Source organism: Diaphorina citri, unplaced genomic scaffold (genome assembly GCF_000475195.1).
Source record: "Diaphorina citri unplaced genomic scaffold, Diaci psyllid genome assembly version 1.1 scaffold596, whole genome shotgun sequence".
Lineage (NCBI taxonomy): Eukaryota > Metazoa > Arthropoda > Insecta > Hemiptera > Psyllidae > Diaphorina > Diaphorina citri.
This window is the reverse complement of record NW_007378030.1, coordinates 13733-37225: the sequence shown is the minus strand read 5'-3', so window position 1 is coordinate 37225 and position 23493 is coordinate 13733. Positions and strand designations below refer to the sequence as shown.

The following is a 23493-nucleotide window of genomic DNA, read 5'->3' as shown; positions in this document are numbered from 1 at the left end:
CTGTAAAAAAAAACAAGGCGTATTACATGCGCGAAATGTCGCACATGTGTAAAAGTGAGGTTAGAATTTTATATTTATGTCGCGCGATTTTGTCGGGGAGTGCTTTAATTTTTAACAGGTCACATCGCGCGACAAATGTTGCAAGTGAAAACAGGTGACGTCGCACGACAGAGGTCGCGTTGGTGGAAATCCACCTTAAAACTCACTTTGTGGCCCCGGCCTGAATCCTCCAAGATGATTTGTTTTCTTCAATTTCTTCGAACCGCCGCGCCGGAAAGCATAATATATGTTTATGCAAAGTGCCCTAACAAATATTGCATAATGCATAATCTGTAAAAAAAACAAGGCGTATTACATGCGCGAAATGTCGCACATGTGTAAAAGTGAGGTTAGAATTTTATATTTTATTTTTACTTTAGAAATTTTTTCAAATTTTCAATTTTCAAATAAAAAATTAAAAAAAATATTTTTAAATTTTAAATAATTTAATTTATAATTTTATTACCAACGTCCAACATCGAATACCTAAGAAGTAAGAAGCTTTTTTTGTAGATATCATCTAGAAAAAAAAAAATATCAGCAATATTGATAAATCTTAAATCATTGTGCAAATTTAAAGAAAGAAATACCATGGGAACCTATGGAGTTCACAATATAAAGTTTTATGCTCCAGAACCTAAAGTCATCAACTGCATTGCCTGTGAACCCAAAAGCTCAAGACTTGCTGTTTCGAGGTAAGTTTGTCTTTTCATAAATGTGTAGAAGCCAGCCAGCCCAATAAGAGGTTATGGTTTCAGTTTGAACTGCTAATGAGTGATCATGTTCACGAATAGCGGCAACCAAGGTATACCTAAGTTAGTTAATGCAACAGTCATTGGTAGTAGAGCACATTGAGCATAGGCGGTTCTTGCCTAAATTTGGGGGGGCTTGATTTTGAAGGTACACCTTCAAAATTTTGATTTAGCTTTATGTAAAAAAATCTGGTGTGAACATCTCACGACTTTCCTTATTCTATTGAATGATGCTTATTTGAGTATTATATTACCCTAACTTTTACCATATCTCTAACCGTTTAGTCAGTATAGCTGAAAACCACCAAAAAAAGGTTGAAATCTGTCCTAAAACGGTCAAAATACCGCCAACCACAGCAACTATCTCAACCAAACGTTTTGAGTTGCATCCTTGTCACATTTGTAAACTCCATACCAAATTTCAAGTCTCTAGCTCATACTGTTCCCGATATATTGTTAAATTACACCAAAAACCGCCAAAAAGTGGTAAAATGCCGCCAACCGTTGCACCATTGATAAATTCAACTTTTTTGGAGATGTCAACAATCACCGTTTTTTGTTGTCTTGGTTCAAACAGAAATAAATCTTCTTCTTCTTCTTTTTCTTTTTCTTCTTTGCCTTTTCCCATGTTCAGATGGGGTCGTTTGAGGCCAACTGGTTTTGGCTAAACAAAATTTTCCGAGTGGGATGCCCTTCGCACTCAACCTTCGCTATTGATATAGCGTGAGTAAATGTGAATTTTCAAAGAAGAGAAAAAGAACTCTTTGTAAGAATAATGAAAAGGAATCCTTAGGATCCAGATTCTTAAATCCATCAAATCTGAATTTGTAGGATTTTATGAAATAAAAAAAATAAACATTTTAGATCTGAAGCTTTTTCCACCACTGTCTGACACTGGTGAAAGTAGCTATGTAGCTTGTTCCCAAATGAAGGGTAAAAACCCCACCACTAAAGACCTTTGCAGTTTTATTATTGCAATGTTAAGATTTAGCCCAGAAAAGGACATGGATTTCAAATTTCAACTTGACATTGTAAAGAGGTTAGGTATACACTATACAGGGTGTGATTTAGCCCAGAAAAGGACATGGATTTCAAATTTCAACTTGACATTGTAAAGAGGTTAGGTATACACTATACAGGGTGTTTTTTTTTCAATACCAAAAAGTTAAGGAAAGTGCAAAACAGATCCCAATGGCCACATATCTGACTATTCAGATAACTCAGAACTAGGTACCATTTAGCCCAGAAAAGGACATGGATTTCAAATTTCAACTTGACATTGTAAAGAGGTTAGGTATACACTATACAGGGTGTTTTTTTTTTCAATACCAAAAAGTTAAGGAAAGTGCAAAACAGATCCCAATGGCCACATATCTGACTATTCAGATAACTCAGAACTAGGTACATGTAAAACACTCCTGAAGCAAAGCATGTTCCCAGTTTTCAGGATATTCTGAAATTTGGACTTCAGAATACATAACTACCAAAAAAGTGCATTATAAGTTATAAGTACATTTCTGTTTATATTAGTAGGTACAACCATTTTTTATTCAAAGTTTAATGTTGAATTTCCAGGGCTGATCAAAGCATTGAAATATGGGACATTAGTGAAACACCACATGTTGATCGAGTATTCATAGGAGACCCATTGAGTAATTCCATAGAATGTTTGACATGGTTTAATGATAGATTGTTCAGTGGAGGTCTACAAGGGTTTGTTAATGAGTATGATATGAGAAGACTGAATATTAAGGTAAGTAGGTATTGTCACCTGTAGTTTCTCAAAGTACTTCCCTACACTTTTACCACAAACAAACTTTGGACCTACTAAACTACATATGTACCTAACTGTAATGACTTTGATAAATTTGAATAATGTGTTATATTTTATGTAGGTATTAGAGATTCCAAGTAATTAACTAGTTATCTTCTTCTTCTTCTTTTTCTTTTTCTTCTTTGCCTTTTCCCATGTTCAGATGGGGTCGTTGAGGCCCAACTGGTTTTGGCTAAACAAAATTTTCCGAGTGGGATGCCCTTCGCACTCAACCTTCGCTATTGATATAGCGTGAGTAAATTTGGGCTAGTCTTCTCCCTGTTTATAGTCCCCTAGCTGGACGCTGATCTACTCTCTGTTTATAGTCCCTCAGCCAGATCAAATAGAAATAAATAATGATTAAAAATATCACTAGTTTCTTATGACCAAACTCTCAAACAAGATCCTGAACAAAAGAAACATTTAGTCACCTTTAGTAAATTATTCAGATGATTCATCAAAACATAAAATACCCAATATATTTACTTTCTATTTTTCATTTCGGTTTTCAGTCCAGTACAGCTGTCACTTCAGGTACATGTTGGTGTTTGAGCGTACACAAGAAGAAAAGACTTTTGGCAGTAAGTGATTTTTTTTTCTTTCTACAAATCATTAAGAAGTAATAAATCCCTCAAATACTTACCTAGGTACCATCAAAAATTTATTGGAACATTGGAGAAATCATTAAAAAATATTAATTAGAATTGATTCCAATTATTATTTGAAAATTCCCACCAAATTTGCCAGCTTACAAGCTAATCATAACCAGAGATGTGCGAACCGCAAAATGTAAAATGTACATTTACATTTCAAATTGGTTTTGAAAAAGTATTTTACATTTTAAATGCTTTTTCTGACCCATTTTACATTTGAGCCAAAATGCTTTTTTGAAAAAAAATTCATGATTTGGCACTAAACTCCCAGTAGAAAACAGGGTCTCCACTCCAAATTTTTAAAAATCACTAGATTCAAGGAAAAGAAATTACCAGATTTTTAAATTCTCCCAAATGGTAGTTTATTCGTGGTTTTTGAGGGTAGAAGTCTCATATAATATTTTTTATAGTGAAAAATCCTCTATAGACAATGGAAAAACTGGTTAACTTTTTACTATTCTCTGACTCCAATATTACTTTTTTAGTTACAAGCCGCTAGGCAGCACGCTATTTGGCCAGAAGCATGGTCACCCATCGGGTATTACCAACGGCGCAACCGTGCTCAACTTCCAGTGATCATTGCGGACTGGTACTTTTCAGGTTTGTGGTTATGTGCCGGGTTGAGCTGAAGGACAGTACTAGGTGAGAGAGCAAGATATTGTTTCTACAGTTTGGCATGGGAGTGGTAACAAAACAAGGCGGGGATTTTTACCAACCTTTGCCTATCTCGAACCCGGTACATAACCCACGACCTCAAGTGCTATCGGCCGCTGGTTTTGGGAAAAAAAAAGTGTGAAGGCAACTATAGCGCTTTTCACTAAATTTTAAGCAGTGCATATTGCATACGCGACTAATATTGAAGGGGCAAAATTGTAGGTTTCTGAAAAAAAAAAATACGTCCGTTTTTCAGCTTAAATAGCAATCTTTGCAATAAATTAGATTTCTTTCAAGAATCACTAGATTTTGACCTCAAATCACTAAGTCACTAGATTTTGCGCAACAATACCTACTAAATTTAGTGAAAATCACTTGTCAGTACATTGGCTATAGTTTTTCTCAGTGGTCGGAAGTAGAAGTAAATTTTAGCCTAAGGTTATGTAAATGTCAGCTTATTGGGCCCAGTTCATTGACTAAGAAGACTCCTGGACGTTAATGCTGCTTAATTTTTTCTGTATTTTTCTCACTAATAATAAGTTTTTAGTAAATAAACATAATTTTTGTACAAGGGGTTACAAGGGACTTATTGTTTGAAAATCCATTTTAAAAATAGCAATTCGTAAAAAACCATTTTCAAAATGGTCACTGCGCTTTTACATTTGAAATTGGTTTTCTAGAGGCATTTTACATTTTGCATTTCAAATTGGTTTTCAAAAGCATTTTGCACATCTCTGATCATAACGTATAGAAGAGTCTATAACTCTATACATTTTGAGCTGATGTTTTTTTTTTAAAGCATTTTGCACATCTCTGATCATAACGTATAGAAGAGTCTATAACTCTATACATTTTGAGCTGATGTTTTTTTTTTATATGATTATTTTTTAAAGATGAGTGTTTCACCGCCGTTTTTATTTCGTAGCGATGAAACAACTGCTACATTGGACGCTTGTGGTCTGTGTCGTAGCATGCCCTTTTGTTAAGTTACCACATCATTTTGCACAAGCATACTCTAGTATAACCCACTACGTACCTAACCACAAATCATTTAACACATTTGTTAAATGATCCAAAGCAAATCAAGAGTCCAAGTCAGAGTAACTTCAGTAGACTTTTCTTATGTACACCTGGGCATTTACTTCAATATATTTGTCAGTAAGATTTATGAGTCCTATCCTACTTATGTAAGTAAATGTTCTAAATAATTCCAGGCAGGAACAGAGCAAGGTCATATCAATCTATTTCAAATCTCTGATGAGGGACTTCTCTATGAAAAACTATTGGATAGACAACAGGGTAAGTAATATTTTTTTCTTCTTCTCTTCAGATTAAAATGAGATGAGGTTAACTCAAATATTTAACATTAATTTTCTTAACCTTGGGTCTATACTCTCATATTGAAGTTGAAAGTGAATCTTATTGACTTTGGAGGCTGCTTATTCACACATCCTTTGATAAAATCCTATTTGAACAGTATAAATGAACACGATTATTACTTGGTATGTACCTCGCTTTCACTAAATTTTAAGCAGTGCATATTGCATACGCGACTAATTTGAAGGGGCAAATTGTAGGTTTCTGGAAAAATTAAAATAGTCTATTTTTTCAGCTTTAAGAGTAATTTTGCAATGAAATTACATTTCTTTCAAAAATCACTAGATTTTGACCTCAAATCACTAGATTTGCCAACAATTCACTAAATTTAGTGAAAAATCACTTGTCATATTACTTAGTATGTACCTATAATATGAAGTGTGTATTTGGTCAGGTCGTATCCTGTGCACAGAATGACATAGTTCAGGGGATTATCTAGTGACTGGATGTGCGGCTGCAGTGCGGTTATGGGATTATTACTTAGTATGTACCTATAATATGAAGTGTGTATTTGGTCAGGTCGTATCCTGTGCACAGCATGGCATAGTTCAGGGGATTATCTAGTGACTGGATGTGCGGCTGCAGTGCGGTTATGGGATTATTACTTAGTATGTACCTATAATATGAAGTGTGTATTTGGTCAGGTCGTATCCTGTGCACAGCATGGCATAGTTCAGGGGATTATCTAGTGACTGGATGTGCGGCTGCAGTGCGGGTATGGGACATACACAAAGGTCATGCTATACACAAGATGTCACTGGATAAGAGCAGCAAGTTCTCCAAAAACACGGCTGTATGGTGTGTTGCCTTCTGTGCAGATTTTACTATCATTACTGGCGATTCTGGGTGAGTGGATTTATTTATTTATTACTATTACCTCTTTCTCTTTACAAATAACTCTCTTCCTCTTCTGTGTTAGTTTTGTAAAAGTGTAGTCAGTGGTAATTACACATAGATGTCTAAAGAGTCTAAATAGTCACCTGTTTCAATGTTTTGATTAATTCGGAATGAAAACTGGTGGACTTCATTTCATATGCAATGTAGAAATATGTAGTTTGTGAGCTTTTGTTCTGTTTCCTTTTATCGTAGCTGCCATGTTGCATTTTTTTGGTTGTTTTGCAGTGGTTTTGTTAGGTTCTGGGATGGCAAGACTGGCGTACAATGGTCCGATGTGAAAACTCACAAGAAAGATATTCTAGCACTGACTGTCTCCGAAGATGAAAACTATTTGTATTGTGCAGGTAAGATACATTGCACACATACATACCTAATTATTATGAAAGATACTTGGATATGAACTATCTATCTATTCTTACTAGCCCTAGAAGGGTAGACGTGAGTAAATTTTACTCACAGCTAGTTTGTTTTCGTGATGATTCTATGTTTTTAAAACAATAAAAAATAATGATTTGAAACTTGAGACATATCTATTTCATATTCTGCATCTTATAGTCTAAAAAAATCGCACTTTAAAACAATAAAAAATAATGATTTGAAACTTGAGACATATCTATTTCATATTCTGCATCTTATAGTCTAAAAAAATCGCACTTTTTTAATTAGTGAGTGAACATTACGTCTACCTAAAAAACAGTCTACCTTTCTAGGGCTAGGCAACATGAAGTCAACCTTTTACAAGTCAACCTGAATCACAGCCTGTGGAAAAACGTTTGGTTCAATGTGTAATATTGATTAATTGATACAGGTGTGGATCCTACTGTAGTGTGTTTCCAACGTACCCGCAAACCTCAGGTGTGTTCTACATCAGGACCAGAGCAAGGATCAAGTGTATGGGTGCGATCAGTGAATCGTGTGATCCATGAGGGAGACGTCAAATCTCTAGCACTGCATGGAAATAGACTATACTCTGGCGGACTGGACAGCTATCTCTCACTCAGTTATTATCCACCCAAGACATTGGTCAAGTATCCTTGTACTCTAGCACAGGTGAGATTTCTATGTAGATGAAGAATCCTAAATATATACAGCCCCTTGTGTAACTGACTGACTGACTCACTCACTCACTTAGTTATTATCCACCCAAGACATTGGTCAAGTATCCTTGTACTCTAGCACAGGTGAGATTTCTATGTAGATGAAGAATTTATTTCTTTAGCTGTCAGATATATCATCAATCGTTATAAATCACTTTGTGATCTTAATGTTGAAACCAAAGTTAACACTAGTGAGTCTCATGCTAGTTACATACAGTACGTTGATGTTGGTTATTATTTCAGTCTACCCCTGTCAGTTTGGCCAAGGATATTCAACATGTTCTTCTCCAGTATACTTCTCATCTGGAGCTATGGAGTCTCGGATCAGCACAATCCACTGACCTCTCCTCCCATAGCAACACTACAGGAGTTCCCCTCCTCTCATTCCCTCGTCTTATTGTCAAGATGAGTGCAGTAAATAATGCAACCATCAGATGTAGTGTAGTATCCAATGATGGGAAATATGTGGCGTACTCTACCGAGTCATGTGTGAGACTACATTCCTTGGATTTGGTAAGAGCACCTGAATAGAAAGGAATATAATCATGTAGGTAGTGGTAGTGGCTTCCATTGCCTTGGAAACGAACTTGAAACAAAGAAGATCAAGGCTCGTCTGGAAATCAGGAGGCTGTTCCCTACATATGAGTCAAACGACAAATTTTTTAATCAAATTTGTTTGATGTTTTTGTCATTAATTGCTTCATATGTATAGTGCATTCGCGCATGGCTTAGTTCTTGATTTCGAGTTTTACATTGTTGCTGATTGACATTTGTATGTACATTGTACATAATATAAATATGTATATTGTATAATACCTATATTGTTGCAGGACGGTGACAAGCCTCAAATTTCTCGCATCAAAAACCTTCCCGCTCCATTATTCAAATCTATATTCACCCATGTTCTTATATCTGCGGATTCTACTTTACTTCTGGCTGTCAGTCTGAATGGACCTCTGTATATCATAGATCTATCCAGCTTAGAAATCAAATATTGTGTGGATCCATACAAAAGTAAGTACCATTATTCAATATGTAACCTCTACCTACAACCTACGTACATCTTTATACTGTGAATAGGTATGACCTTTTAAGTACTATAATGGTAACATACGAAAAGCCATAGGTAAAATTTAAATAGTGTGGGGATAAATACATAATACCATGAATTATCACGAGTACTACTTACTCAAGGTGATAAAGGTATGTATGTACCATAGGGATTTTCTATTTTGTAACTTCTGTTTCAGGTAATCTGATGTCAGATGTGATAAGTCTAGTGCAGATGTCTGAGTGTAAACAATATATTGTGTGTGCTGATAGGAAAAGCCATGTTGTGATCTGGAAAAACGGACAGGTAATCAAATGGAACTCCATGCATCTTGTAACTTTTGAAGAGCTTGGAATTTTGAAAAGGGCCATGGCAAATTCGATGGCGATGTCTAAATCCAGGTTCGAACCGCGGAAGTGGCACTTTTTGGTTTTTGGATGAAAGTCGTAATTTCTCGAGAAATTCAAATGAGAACCCCTATTTTTATTATTTAATGTTTGAAATGTACGTCGAATTTCATGGGGAACCAAATAATCTCTTGCCATAATGTATTGCTAAGTGGTAAGTACGGGAGGCGAGATTTTTTTCGTCCTGAACAAGGGATGTGAAAGGTTAAATCCGGGTAGTTTCATAATAATAATAATATTAATAACTCTTTATTGCAAATTAAAATTACAATAGGGCGTGATTATTGCCTAAGGCAATCTCTGCCATCAAACCCTTTTAGTTTTAGATGCTGAATGAATAACGTGGTGACTAGTTTTTCGTAATCTTACATTATTGAGGTGCCACTTCGGAGATTCGAACCTGGATTTTGATATCACCATCGTATTCACATAGGACCTTTCTCATCTTTTTTAAAAAAAAAATCAAGCTGTTTGAAAGTTATAACAGGTTCGTCTTACATTATTGAGGTGCCACTTCGGAGATTCGAACCTGGATTTTGATATCACCATCGTATTCACATAGGACCTTTCTCATCTTTTTTTAAAAAAAAATCAAGCTGTTTGAAAGTTATAACAGGTTCGCTGTCAGCATCTATATTTAAACACATTGTATGTGATATGTGTAAATGAAATTGGAAGGACCCTTATAAAACTCTTAGCTGACAATAGAGATGCTAAAAAAAGCCATGCTCCCATTAGAAAGTGCATTCTATCCATCATCATAATCATTAATAATCTAGGTATCTATATGTATAAATAAAATTGTAGATTTGTCCGTACATTTCTCAGAATCGTGATATTTTTAGTTATGCATATAAGGAATATGCATTAAGGATCCCATGGAAAAATTTCTGTCGGTATGTCTTTTAATTCTTTTGGGTCCGAATTTTGAGAGAATCATGAAAGCACAAATCACCTTTCAGAATGATTTATTTTATTTATTTATTTATTCTGTCGGTATGTCTGTTACGCTGATAAACTTGTTTTTGTCCTCTTTTCACGAGAAAACGGCGCGACTGATTTTGATGAATTTTTTTGTGGTTCTTAAGAAGAGTACTGAGGGTGACATTGGAGACTAGAAATATCACAGATGAGAGGAAGCTGACTCCTAGTACAAGAAGACTGAGGGAGAATGCCAAGTTCTGCAGCTCACCCTTAGGTCATCGACCTAATGTTTATGCTAATGCTATCCCTCCATAGTACAGGCAGTTTCCTTCTATGGGATGATCATAATAAATAATATAATATGGACACTACATTTTACAATAATGTACCTCGGGTCATTCAACAATCAATCAAAGTTCAGTCGTTTATGTGTGCAATTTTTTGCCGTTGAATTCTTTTTTTTTTCCTTCTTCTTCTTCTTCTTTTCGCTACTGATACTCGAACCCCAGTCCCTCTGATCCGGATTGCAAGTCCAATGTTTTATAATTATGGAGCTGATTAATACTTTGACAATGATAAAGTACAGGTTCGTTAGTACTTTTGAGCCATGCTGTATAATAGAAGTTTAGTAAACTGTAGACCACACTTAGAAAAAAGGTCCCCAAAGGTCGTAATTTTCAAAAGGGTCTAAGTAAATATCTTTTCAAATTTTGGGAACTTGACCAATTGGGCCATTCTTCCACAGCAAATGTACTCTGTAATTATGTTTTTATTTTTGTCGAACGATATCAAAATCGCACAATCCATTCGAAATATCACTGAACAAACATGAAGTAAACCAAGCAAAAAACTTGCAACTCTCTTGATTCTTTTACTCATTATTTTGAGGAGAGATTGTACCCCACAACCTGTCATTGAATTTTATTTTCTACAGCACCATGCATCTTTGCCTCGGTATCGTAAGCCGTCCACTGCAATGGCTATTCACCCTACATTATCTACGCTGGTGACTGTATATTCGGATCATCGTATTGTGGAATTTGATCTGAATCGCAAAGCATTCACTACATTCTCTCGTAAGCTGGAAACTAATCACCCGAACGAGTGGTTATCTCGACAGCTACCTGTTCTGGGCATAGAGTTTGACCCGCAAGATTCCAGTCTCATCTATCTGATGGACGATTCAGCACTTTGTGTCATCAACAAGAATAAGGTAAGTGAGCGTATCTATCAATAATATCTATTACCTACAAAATGTTGTGGTTGTTGTTGTTGGTTGTTGGTGTTGGGTGTTGTTGTTGTTGGGTGTTGTTGTTGTTGGGTGTTGTTGTTGGGTGTTGGTGTTGGGTGTTGTTGTTGGGTGTTGTTGTTGTTGTTGTGTATTTGCGTAGGTTTTTATAAAATGAGAAGAGCTCGCATGTGATCCCTGCTCCTGTCCCTTCTTCCGAGTCCTGCAATGATCCGTCTGTGTAGACATGCAGCCAATGTTCTGCTGGGTATTTACTGTTGATGGTTGACAGGGCTATGATTTTGGCTACGGGAGGAGCGACTTCGTCTTTCTTGAATTCTTCATCAAGGTGCAATGAGAACGTGATTTCCGTACTTTCCATTGGGTTGGTGACAACTTGTAAGTTTTCTTTTCCTTCAGGGATGTTCATTCTTTCTTTTATTTTCTTTACTTCTTGTATGAAGCCAGGTTGGGTTTTTAGCAACGTTGGAGGTTCTTGATATCTGTTCCAGGTTGTTGAATTTGGGAGTCTGACCATTTTTTCGTATTGGATCAACGCTTGTTGTTCTATTGTTTTTAGCAGTGGTTTGGTTCCAGTGAGGGCGTACATGGAGTTAATAGGATTAGATTTAACAGCTCCCGTTACAAGCCTTAGGGATTCATTTTGGATTTTCTCGACCAGTGACTGATTGGTTTTGTTGGCCGTTATCAAGACTTCGCTACAATACATTATTTTAGGTTTTATGTATGTAAGTAAGATTGTAGGTGGTATTAAGTGTTGACCTTGAACTGCCCCATTTCTTTCCTGCTAAACGTTTCAACAAGATGGATCTTTTTGTTGCCTTCTTTGTTACTTCTTCAATTTGTTTGTTCCAGGTAAGCCTGTTGTCGAAGATCACTCCCAAATATTTAGCTTCGTCAGTTTTCTCAAGATCTTTGCGGTTATAACTGATCCGGATATCGATTGGATTCTTAGCTAGCGTGAATATTTGGTATTTGGCCTTCTCCTCGTTGACTACCATTAGGTTTTCGGTAAACCATTTACTAAGGGTTTGCAGCGCTTTGTTGATATCTCTCTGTAGCCTCGTTGACTACCATTAGGTTTTCGGTACACCATTTACTAAGGGTTTGCAGCGCTTTGTTGATATCTCTCTGTAGCTGTTGTGATTCTTTTGACTTTCCCAACTTCCAGATAACAATGTCGTCAGCGAAGGCTGCTACTTTGACCCCTGTTTTTTCTAACGTTGGTAATAAATCATTGATAAAGATGTTAAACAGGGTAGTGCTGCTTACCGCTCCTTGAGGTAAACCTGCATGGATTTGTTTGAATGAAGATTGGGAGTCATTGTATCGCGTTGCGCAATATCTTTGTGAAATGAATTCTGAGATCCATCGTAACATTCTGTGTTTAATGCCCAATCTGCTTAGTTTTTCAAGGAGTTTTAACCTCCAGATACCGTCGTACGCGGCTTTGAAGTCAACAAGTTCAAAATAAGAGTACTTTATCTTCGAAAGTCAAAATAAGAGTACTTTATCTTCGAAATATTTTTTTTTCTTTTCTGGTGTCTCTTTTGGCTACTAAAATTTGATAAACCCCAACTTTGACTTTTTTCACTGGTGAGATTTTTTTTTCTTTTCTGGTGTCTCTTTTGGCTACTAAAATTTGATAAACCCCAACTTTGACTTTTTTCACTGGTGAGTTTTTTTTTTTTACGTAGCTACTCTGCCTACAGAAGAACTGGAGGTGAGAAAAGTGCGTATGAGAAAGTCATGTGGGGTTAGTAGTCTTTTGATTGTGTGCCTGGAAGTTGTAAATAGTAGTGTATGAATATAATGGTCTATTTGAAACAAAGGTGGGGTAAAATACAAAGAAAGAAAACAAAAGAGAAATGCATTTGAATTGATATGCATTTTATAATTAAAACAGTTCTCAGTGAATGAGCCTTTCTGTTCCAGCTTAAAGTTTTTACTATTAATCAACTGTTACTACTTCCATATGGTGTAGGTAGACACCTATTTCCTATTTGTATTTGTCAGCATCTACAAAATGCATTTGAATTGATATGCATTTTATAATTAAAACAGTTCTCAGTGAATGAGCCTTTCTGTTCCAGCTTAAAGTTTTTACTATTAGTCAACTGTTACTACTTCCATATGGTGTAGGTAGACACCTATTTCCTATTTGTATTTGTCAGCATCTATATTTAAACACATTGTATGTGATATGTGTAAATGAAATTGGAAGGACCCTTATAAAACTCTTAGCTGACAATAGAGATGCTAAAAAAAGCCATGCTCCCATTAGAAAGTGCATTCTATCCATCATCATAATCATTAATAATCTAGGTATCTATATGTATAAATAAAATTGTAGATTTGTCCGTACATTTCTCAGAATCGTGATATTTTTAGTTATGCATATAAGGAATATGCATTAAGGATCCCATGGAAAAATTTCTGTCGGTATGTCTGTTACGCTGATAAACTTGTTTTTGTCCTCTTTTCACGAGAAAACGGCGCGACTGATTTTGATGAATTTTTTTGTGGTTCTTAAGAAGAGTACTGAGGGTGACATTGGAGACTAGAAATATCACAGATGAGAGGAAGCTGACTCCTAGTACAAGAAGACTGAGGGAGAATGCCAAGTTCTGCAGCTCACCCTTAGGTCATCGACCTAATGTTTATGCTAATGCTATCCCTCCATAGTACAGGCAGTTTCCTTCTATGGGATGATCATAATAAATAATATAATATGGACACTACATTTTACAATAATGTACCTCGGGTCATTCAACAATCAATCAAAGTTCAGTCGTTTATGTGTGCAATTTTTTGCCGTTGAATTCTTTTTTTTTTCCTTCTTCTTCTTCTTCTTTTCGCTACTGATACTCGAACCCCAGTCCCTCTGATCCGGATTGCAAGTCCAATGTTTTATAATTATGGAGCTGATTAATACTTTGACAATGATAAAGCAGGCAACTATTGTGTATTGTTTCCATCTTGTTATGCTTATGGCTTAGTTTAGACTTAGAACGTGTTTCATAATTCTCCCTCCGCTCCGTAAGAAAGAGAGAGTGTGAATGAGAGTTTAATAATCTCTCTTGTAAAGGCTTTTGCCCTATTTGCTTTACTTGTCATGTAGAGATGATTATGTTGGAAAGTCTTTGTTCAAAGCAAGGGTCATTCAACCTTTTTTCTTTTATAAAACAGCAGAAAAACTTATCCTTACCTTGTACTTTTATTCTTATTGCACCTTATCATTAGATTGATAATAAAAAACTAAAAACAAGTACTCAATACTTGTATAGAATTGGACTCAGAGTAAGAATAACATAGAGGGAGGGTTTGGGCATTTCTCAGAATCGTGATATTTTTAGTTATGCATATAAGGAATATGCATTAAGGATCCCATGGAAAAATTTCTGTCGGTATGTCTGTTACGCTGATAAACTTGTTTTTGTCCTCTTTTCACGAGAAAACGGCGCGACTGATTTTGATGAATTTTTTTGTGGTTCTTAAGAAGAGTACTGAGGGTGACATTGGAGACTAGAAATATCACAGATGAGAGGAAGCTGACTCCTAGTACAAGAAGACTGAGGGAGAATGCCAAGTTCTGCAGCTCACCCTTAGGTCATCGACCTAATGTTTATGCTAATGCTATCCCTCCATAGTACAGGCAGTTTCCTTCTATGGGATGATCATAATAAATAATATAATATGGACACTACATTTTACAATAATGTACCTCGGGTCATTCAACAATCAATCAAAGTTCAGTCGTTTATGTGTGCAATTTTTTGCCGTTGAATTCTTTTTTTTTTCCTTCTTCTTCTTCTTCTTTTCGCTACTGATACTCGAACCCCAGTCCCTCTGATCCGGATTGCAAGTCCAATGTTTTATAATTATGGAGCTGATTAATACTTTGACAATGATAAAGTAGGCAACTATTGTGTATTGTTTCCATCTTGTTATGCTTATGGCTTAGTTTAGACTTAGAACGTGTTTCATAATTCTCCCTCCGCTCCGTAAGAAAGAGAGAGTGTGAATGAGAGTTTAATAATCTCTCTTGTAAAGGCTTTTGCACTATTTGCTTTACTTGTCATGTAGAGATGATTATGTTGGAAAGTCTTTGTTCAAAGCAAGGGTCATTCAACCTTTTTTCTTTTATAAAACAGCAGAAAAACTTATCCTTACCTTGTACTTTTATTCTTATTGCACCTTATCATTAGATTGATAATAAAAAACTAAAAACAAGTACTCAATACTTGTATAGAATTGGACTCAGAGTAAGAATAACATAGAGGGAGGGTTTGGGTCTCAGAGTAAGAATAACATAGAGGGAGCGTTTGGGACCAAAACGAAAGACACTTTTCAAATCGAAGGTTATATATCAGCTGATTTGGTACCAGTGCCGGACCATGAATAATTTCCTGGGTAGGATGATTTTTACAGAAATTTTGAAACATTATTTCTGCTTTTTTACGAAACTTTTACTTTTAACAACTTCTAAGTAAATTCGATGGGTATCTTATCTTATTTATCCATTATTGACTTTAAAACCATTCAGAAATCGGGGGAAATTGAAAATACAGACCGGGACTGCAAAATGTAAACAAAGATTTCAATAATTTTCCACCAATTTCCACCAATGAGAGAAGAGTTTTGTCAGCTGACTAAACAAATTTGGTTAGTCAGCTGTTCGTGAACTGTCCTTCGACCTTGATATGTAAAAAGACCCAAACGCTCCCTCTATGTTATTCTTACTCTGAGGTTTGGGTCTTTTTACATATCAAGGTCGAAGGACAGTTCACGAACAGCTGATTAACCAAAATTGTTTAATCACCTGATTTTACTCTTCTCTCATTGGTGGAAATTTTCTGAAAATTATTGAAATCTTTGTTTACATTTCGCAGTCCCGGTCTGTATTTTCAATTTCCCCCGATTTCTGAATGGTTTTATGAATTTTTAAAGTCAATAATGGATAAATAAGATGAGATACCCATCGAATTTACTTGGAAGTTGTTAAAAGTAAAAGTTTCGTAAAAAAGCAGAAATAATGTTTCATAATTTCTGTAAAAATCATCCTACCCAGGAAATTATTCATGGTCCGGCACTGGTACCAAATCAGCTGATATTTAACCTTCGATTTGAAAAGTGTCGTTCATTTTGGTCCTAAGCCCTCCTTCTGTTATTCTTATTCTGAGGAATTGGATGTGCATTGTACACATGTCATGTAGTTATATGTAGTTACAACGTAAATGTTTTGTTGATTTGAACTAGTCTTGAATATTTTCGTATTCACTATTCTACAGAGTTTGGCGCATGCTGATGCTAAAATCCCGCGTCTAGGACCCAAAGTTGTGTCTGGGGATAGCAGCAATTCAACCCACGTCATCGAATCCAAGGTAGCCTTCCATTTTGTTCGACGAAACAAGGTAAGTTCAGTCTAGTTCACATTTTTGCCTAGCGATTAGGAGAATATGGGCCTTCCATTTTGTTCGACGAAACAAGGTAAGTTCAGTCTAGTTCACATTTTTGCCTAGCGATTAGGAGAATATGGAGCCTTCCATTTTGTTCGACGAAACAAGGTAAGTTCAGTCTAGTTCACATTTTTGCCTAGCGATTAGGAGAATATGGAAAAAAAAAAAATGAAAATTCTCAGTATTATTTTTCTTTTGTAGTCTGGCTGAGGGACTATAAACAGAGAGTAGATCAGTGTCTAGCTAGGGGACTATAAACAGGGAGAAGACTAGCCCAAATTTCCTCACGCTATATCAATAGCGAAGGGCATCCCACTCGGAAAATTTTGTTTAGCCAAAACCACTTGGCCTCAACACTCTAAAGCTGACTGAGAGGCCAACGACAAACGCCGACCCCATCTGAACATGGAAAAAGGCGAAGAAGAAGATTTTTCTTTTGTGCATTTCGTTACACCGATTCACATTTATTTATTTAGCGTATATTGGTATAGTTTGCAATTATCATAAGACAAAGTACAAGGGTAGGGTAACATAGTTTGCTTTAACCAAACCGATTCACACTATAATACCTTTGTGTTGTGGGATTGGTATCCATTCAGGAAATGTCTGATACCAACACTACCTAAAAATAATAAAAACCCGTCCTCTGCCTTCTTATATGACAGATCTCATTTATATATTAAGATTATGAGTTGGAAACCACATTAGGCCAATTTTCGTCTTAAATACCAGCATGCGGTGATTTACAATTTATATTTGTTTTATGTTACATTTAATTTGTACTTTCCATGTTATTTTGTTGTAAACAAAAATCAAGAGGTGCTCTATTAAACTGTTAGTATAATGGAACAACTTGTTCCAAGCCTAAGCTGACAGTCTAAATAAAGCACTACATACCTATTATGTTTCATTTTCCAGCACTTGGTTTACTTTGGAAGTTTAAATGACAAGGAAATGCTCAGCGTACAAGTCAACCCTCTCAGCTTTATGGAAAAGCTGCCTCCAACTTGGAGTAAAAAACAATATGGCGTTGCGTAAACTGGTAGGTATTCTATCTACAGAGCAGTAGCCCTAGCGGTAAAGTGGTCATCACATTGACCTAGCATTCCAGGAGGTTCTAGTTTAATGCCCGGTTAAATCGAATTTCTTTTGTTTTTATTTCTATTTGCACCTATATTATACATAGGTATTGGTGGTGGCATGTACCTATACTCAATGGAAAATAATATTAGTATAGGGTACAAATAGAATTAGCAAAGTGGTTACTTGTAATGCTGTGATACCCACAACTGTTAATAAATCTGTCCTACAAAACAATACATACAATCTAAATCAACTAATTGAACTATATCCTTATCCTTACGTGTGCATTATTTTATCTACCCCGATAGCGAAGTGGTTTAGCAAGCAGGAGAGCGTGTGTTCGATTCCAGCCAAAGAAAGTTATTTATTGCGTGTGGACAGCGCAGCGTAGGCGATAGATTTAGCCAAGCCAAATACACTTCCATTGTTCATGTAGAGATTGCGTGGGTTCAGAGAGAGGGTAGGTCTTATCTGAGACATACATGAGTCCGGACATATCTATCCAGCACTCGGGATCACTCGATCTCCAGCCTATCATGCCTGAAATAGTAATGCAATAATTAGTATTATCTACACATCCTCTTCTTTTTAATTTCCAAGTGATAAAGTTCTTTTGGAAAAAGACTCGATCTCCAGCCTATCATGCCTGAAATAGTAATGCAATAATTAGTATTATCTACACATCCTCTTCTTTTTAATTTCCAAGTGATAGTGTAACATTTCACACATACCTGATGTTAGTCTGGGCACTGGCATTCTCTTCAAGTTCTGTAAATATTCCATCTCCTGCTTTTCCTTCTCGCCACGATATCTACTCTTAATGAAATCCTGGTCCAGTCCTAACTTCAATGACAACTCCTGGTGTAACTGTAAACAATGATAGGAGAGGATAACATTATTATTTATGTAAGTAGTGTGATAACTCGATGCAGATAATGTACTTTTCATTAAAGTTTGGTCCAAATCCGATCCGAATTAAAAAACAAAGGAAACCAATAAATTCTCTCTATATATAAACTTACTGTGGTTTGTGCAAGGGGGAAGATTTTATTTACCTTTTCAATGTTGTCCTTCTCCAGGAATTTCCATTTATCTTGCCAGGATTTTCTTGCTTTTTCTTCCATCAGAATCAGCTCCTTCCTGAAAAATGCCAAAACACACTTCTTAAACACTTATACTTTGAGAATTCGAATTTATTTTAATTCTTTTGGGTCCGAATTTTGAGAGAATCATGAAAGCACAAATCACCTTTCAGAATGATTTATTTTATTTATTTATTTATTTAATGTTCATAACCGAGGCAACTGGAAATTGTTGTCTAAAAATGCCGACCCCACTTGAGTGGGAAAAGGTAAAGAAGAAGAAGAAGAAGAAGATCAGAAATATAACATGGCGACTGTAAATCTTAAATCCATAGCTCTGACTCTGGTTGTGGGATTGACATCAAATTTTCACTAAAGTACTCTATTTCTCAAGGTCTTGTATGTGATATGTTAAAATTTGGGGATTCCCATTAAAGGTTTGAAAGTTAACCCCCCTTTGGCCGCCCTAATAATGTTTAAAAATGAAACCCAGCGGAAAATGTTCCCCCCCCCTGAATATAATTGGACACGGGTTTCAACGTTTTCCGGAATTCAAGTCCATTCTCTAAATATTTCAAGTTTCTCGTAAACATATTATTATAACGTCTTTCGATGACTGTTACAAGTTACAATCTGTTCACAACATCTATGCACACGAAATCAGCCTTAAAGACTCTCCTCTGTCCCTCTATTCCTTAAATTCCCCCTATGAACTCCTCATTTCTAAACTCTTGCTCTGCCCTGAAGCCAGCAATGACATATTTGGGAAATATTACCTGCGCCCATCTGCAGCTACATAATCTGTCTTGTGCAGTCTATTATGTTTGGGAAATACGTCTCGGGTAACACTCTCCATGATTACTTAGAAAATCCTTTTAAAAGAAGTGAAAACTTTGAGTGAATGGTTTGTTTTTTCTTTAATATAACTTATCTAACTCAAAATGTCTGGAGAAAAATGAAGAAATAGCATGAGAGCCCCTTCACCTTCATACTGGCACTTTTTGTTTTAATGTTACTAGGTTGCAAGTTGATACCTACATACCTATATGTATTTTAGTGTTGCTAAGGAACGCTGTTGGCTGTTACGAGGGTCGTTCAATAAGTACTTAGAAAAGCTATAATGCGGTGCTGATCAGGATAAAACTTGTCCTTATAAAGTATGATCTCTCACTAGACCGCTGATGAAATTTTATTGTCATAGTCATAGGTCAAGTAATATTGATGGGGTCGTTCATTTCGTCGGGCTAGTTTTGAAAGTTTTGTGAAATGGATAAAGTTGAGTTCTGTGCAGTGATTAAACATTTCTTTTTGAAGGGTTTAAAACCAAAGCACATCAAAGCTGAGCTAGATGAAGTTCATGGTGACTCTGCTTCTTCTTTTGCGACAGTTTAAAATTGGTTTAACGAGTTTAAACGTGGCCGTACATCAACATATAATGAACCTCGTCCTGGACGCCCTGTGGAGGTGTCTTCTGGTGAAATGGGGGACAAAGTGCATGATAGTGTTGAGTGACCGACGAGTGAAAGTGCGTGAAATAGTGGAGGCTATAGGGATATCACAAGGTACAGTGTTTTCAATTTTGCATGAAAAAAAAAAAAAAAATCGGCGAGATGGCTCCCGCGTTTGCAGTTGATCAACACAATGCACGTGTCCATGCCCAAAATCGAGTTTTTAAGGTTCGCATTGCTGGAAAATCCTCCTTATTCACCAGATTTAGACCCGTGTGACTACTTTTTGTTTCCAAACATGAAAAAATGGCTCAGTGGAAAAAGATTGGAATCAAATGAGGAAGTCAGTGCCCAAAAAATGCCTATTTTGAAGAGCTTCCGCCATCTTGCTTTTTGGGTGGCCTAAAGAAGTTGGAGAAACGCTGGGAGAAGTGTATCGAGCTAAATGTAGACTATGTTGAGAAATAACCCCAAATTCACCCAAAGTAACTAGTCTTTCTATCTTTTTCCAAGGACTTATTGAACGACCCTCGTAGTTGTTACTAAGAATGAAAATGCTAGCGCACAAAAGAAACAAATTCAAACACTTCATTTGAAATTTCTATGTAGCATGAAGCTTGCTTGCCCCTACTAGAGATATTATACGCGACAAGGAAAGTAGCCGTTTTCAGCTTTGCATTGGCGGCGTGCCAGCTACCTTTCTTTCCCCTCATTGCACTCCTCTTTCCTCTAATATTACTTCTGCTTCACTGCATTGGCGGCGTGCCAGCTACCTTTCTTTCCCCTCATTGCACTCCTCTTTCCTCTAATATTACTTCTGCTTCACTGCATTGGCGGCGTGCCAGCTACCTTTCTTTCCCCTCATTGCACTCCTCTTTCCTCTAATATTACTTCTGCTTCACTGCATTGGCGGCGTGCCAGCTACCTTTCTTTCCCCTCATTGCACTCCTCTTTCCTCTAATATTACTTCTGCTTCACTGCATTGGCGGCGTGCCAGCTACCTTTCTTTCCCCTCATTGCACTCCTCTTTCCTCTAATATTACTTCTGCTTCACTGCATTGGCGGCGTGCCAGCTACCTTTCTTTCCCCTCATTGCACTCCTCTTTCCTCTAATATTACTTCTGCTTCACTGCATTGGCGGCGTGCCAGCTACCTTTCTTTCCCCTCATTGCACTCCTCTTTCCTCTAATATTACTTCTGCTTCACTGCATTGGCGGCGTGCCAGCTACCTTTCTTTCCCCTCATTGCACTCCTCTTTCCTCTAATATTACTTCTGCTTCACTGCATTGGCGGCGTGCCAGCTACCTTTCTTTCCCCTCATTGCACTCCTCTTTCCTCTAATATTACTTCTGCTTCACTGCATTGGCGGCGTGCCAGCTACCTTTCTTTCCCCTCATTGCACTCCTCTTTCCTCTAATATTACTTCTGCTTCACTGCATTGGCGGCGTGCCAGCTACCTTTCTTTCCCCTCATTGCACTCCTCTTTCCTCTAATATTACTTCTGCTTCACTGCATTGGCGGCGTGCCAGCTACCTTTCTTTCCCCTCATTGCACTCCTCTTTCCTCTAATATTACTTCTGCTTCACTGCATTGGCGGCGTGCCAGCTACCTTTCTTTCCCCTCATTGCACTCCTCTTTCCTCTAATATTACTTCTGCTTCACTGCATTGGCGGCGTGCCAGCTACCTTTCTTTCCCCTCATTGCACTCCTCTTTCCTCTAATATTACTTCTGCTTCACTGCATTGGCGGCGTGCCAGCTACCTTTCTTTCCCCTCATTGCACTCCTCTTTCCTCTAATATTACTTCTGCTTCACTGCATTGGCGGCGTGCCAGCTACCTTTCTTTCCCCTCATTGCACTCCTCTTTCCTCTAATATTACTTCTGCTTCACTGCATTGGCGGCGTGCCATCAATTTAATTTTAAAGCATTGCACGCCGCCAATGCAGTGAAGCAGAAGTGAGATTAGAGGAAAGAAGAGTGCAATGAGGGGGAAGAAAGGTAGGTGGCATGCCGCCAATGCAGTGAAGCAGAAGTAATATTAGAGGAAAGAGGAGTGCAATGAGGGGAAAGAAAGGTAGGTACTACGTGAAGGAGGAGCACACAAAATTATGAAGTGAATAAAAGGTGGGGTACAAAATTGATTTCTAAACTTTTTTGTGGTGAGATGGAGTTTTATTTATTTTTTGTGGGCACTTGATCTATTTTGGGAGGAACGACTTGGCGGGGTCTTCTTTTATGCCACGAAGTGGTATTTTTTGGGGGGGTTTAATTCTAGAGCTCTAGAAATCTTCAGAAAATAACCGATTCACATTTATTTATTTAGCGTATATTGGTATAGTTTGCAATTATCATAAGACAAAGTACAAGGGTAGGGTAACATAGTTTGCTTTAACCAAACCGATTCACACTATAATACCTTTGTGTTGTGGGATTGGTATCCATTCAGGAAATGTCTGATACCAACACTACCTAAAAATAATAAAAACCCGTCCTCTGCCTTCTTATATGACAGATCTCATTTATATATTAAGATTATGAGTTGGAAACCACATTAGGCCAATTTTCGTCTTAAATACCAGCATGCGGTGATTTACAATTTATATTTGTTTTATGTTACATTTAATTTGTACTTTCCATGTTAATTTGTTGTAAACAAAAATCAAGAGGTGCTCTATTAAACTGTTAGTATAATGGAACAACTTGTTCCAAGCCTAAGCTGACAGTCTAAATAAAGCACTACATACCTATTATGTTTCATTTTCCAGCACTTGGTTTACTTTGGAAGTTTAAATGACAAGGAAATGCTCAGCGTACAAGTCAACCCTCTCAGCTTTATGGAAAAGCTGCCTCCAACTTGGAGTAAAAAACAATATGGCGTTGCGTAAACTGGTAGGTATTCTATCTACAGAGCAGTAGCCCTAGCGGTAAAGTGGTCATCACATTGACCTAGCATTCCAGGAGGTTCTAGTTTAATGCCCGGTTAAATCGAATTTCTTTTGTTTTTATTTCTATTTGCACCTATATTATACATAGGTATTGGTGGTGGCATGTACCTATACTCAATGGAAAATAATATTAGTATAGGGTACAAATAGAATTAGCAAAGTGGTTACTTGTAATGCTGTGATACCCACAACTGTTAATAAATCTGTCCTACAAAACAATACATACAATCTAAATCAACTAATTGAACTACGGAGGTACTTAAAAATCAGCAAGATTACCCCTTCATTTAAATAAAATATGCAATATGCAGGACGTCAAGGAATATGAGCAGAGATGTGCAAAATGCTTTTTAATTAGGTCTTTTTTGGGGTGGGATGGAGTTTTGTTTATTTTTTGTGGGCACTTGATTTATTTTGGGAGAAACGACTTGGCGGGGTCTTTTTTATGCCACGAAGTGGTATTTTTTTGGGGGGGGATATATCAGACTAGGGCGAACCCGTCGCGTTGCTTCCCCCCCACACACACACCACACATCCATCACACACACACACGTAATGCTGTG

General features: G+C 36.9%; 2 protein-coding genes across 2 annotated transcripts; one reads left to right on the top strand and one right to left on the bottom strand.

Annotated features, from left to right (window-relative positions):
- The first annotated feature begins 460 nt into the window (after positions 1 to 460).
- LOC103510406 (U3 small nucleolar RNA-associated protein 4 homolog) lies at positions 461 to 17595 on the top strand. The gene is made up of 13 exons (XM_026824455.1): positions 461 to 734; positions 2367 to 2544; positions 3117 to 3185; positions 5126 to 5210; positions 5933 to 6134; positions 6411 to 6529; positions 6994 to 7235; positions 7526 to 7795; positions 8113 to 8296; positions 8533 to 8639; positions 10599 to 10877; positions 16205 to 16327; positions 17291 to 17595. The coding sequence occupies exons 1-13, from the start codon at positions 631 to 633 to the stop codon at positions 17408 to 17410; spliced, it is 2082 nt and encodes a 693-aa protein (XP_026680256.1). The 5' UTR covers positions 461 to 630; the 3' UTR covers positions 17411 to 17595.
- On the bottom strand, positions 17494 to 19534 carry LOC103510404 (uncharacterized protein C20orf85 homolog). Its single transcript, XM_008475057.3, has 4 exons — positions 19314 to 19534; positions 18511 to 18595; positions 18187 to 18322; positions 17494 to 17995 (listed from the first exon to the last, which is right to left on the bottom strand). Exons 1-4 carry the CDS (start codon positions 19391 to 19393, stop codon positions 17856 to 17858), a joined length of 441 nt encoding a protein of 146 aa, XP_008473279.2. The 5' UTR covers positions 19394 to 19534; the 3' UTR covers positions 17494 to 17855.
- Positions 19535 to 23493: the final 3959 nt, after the last annotated feature.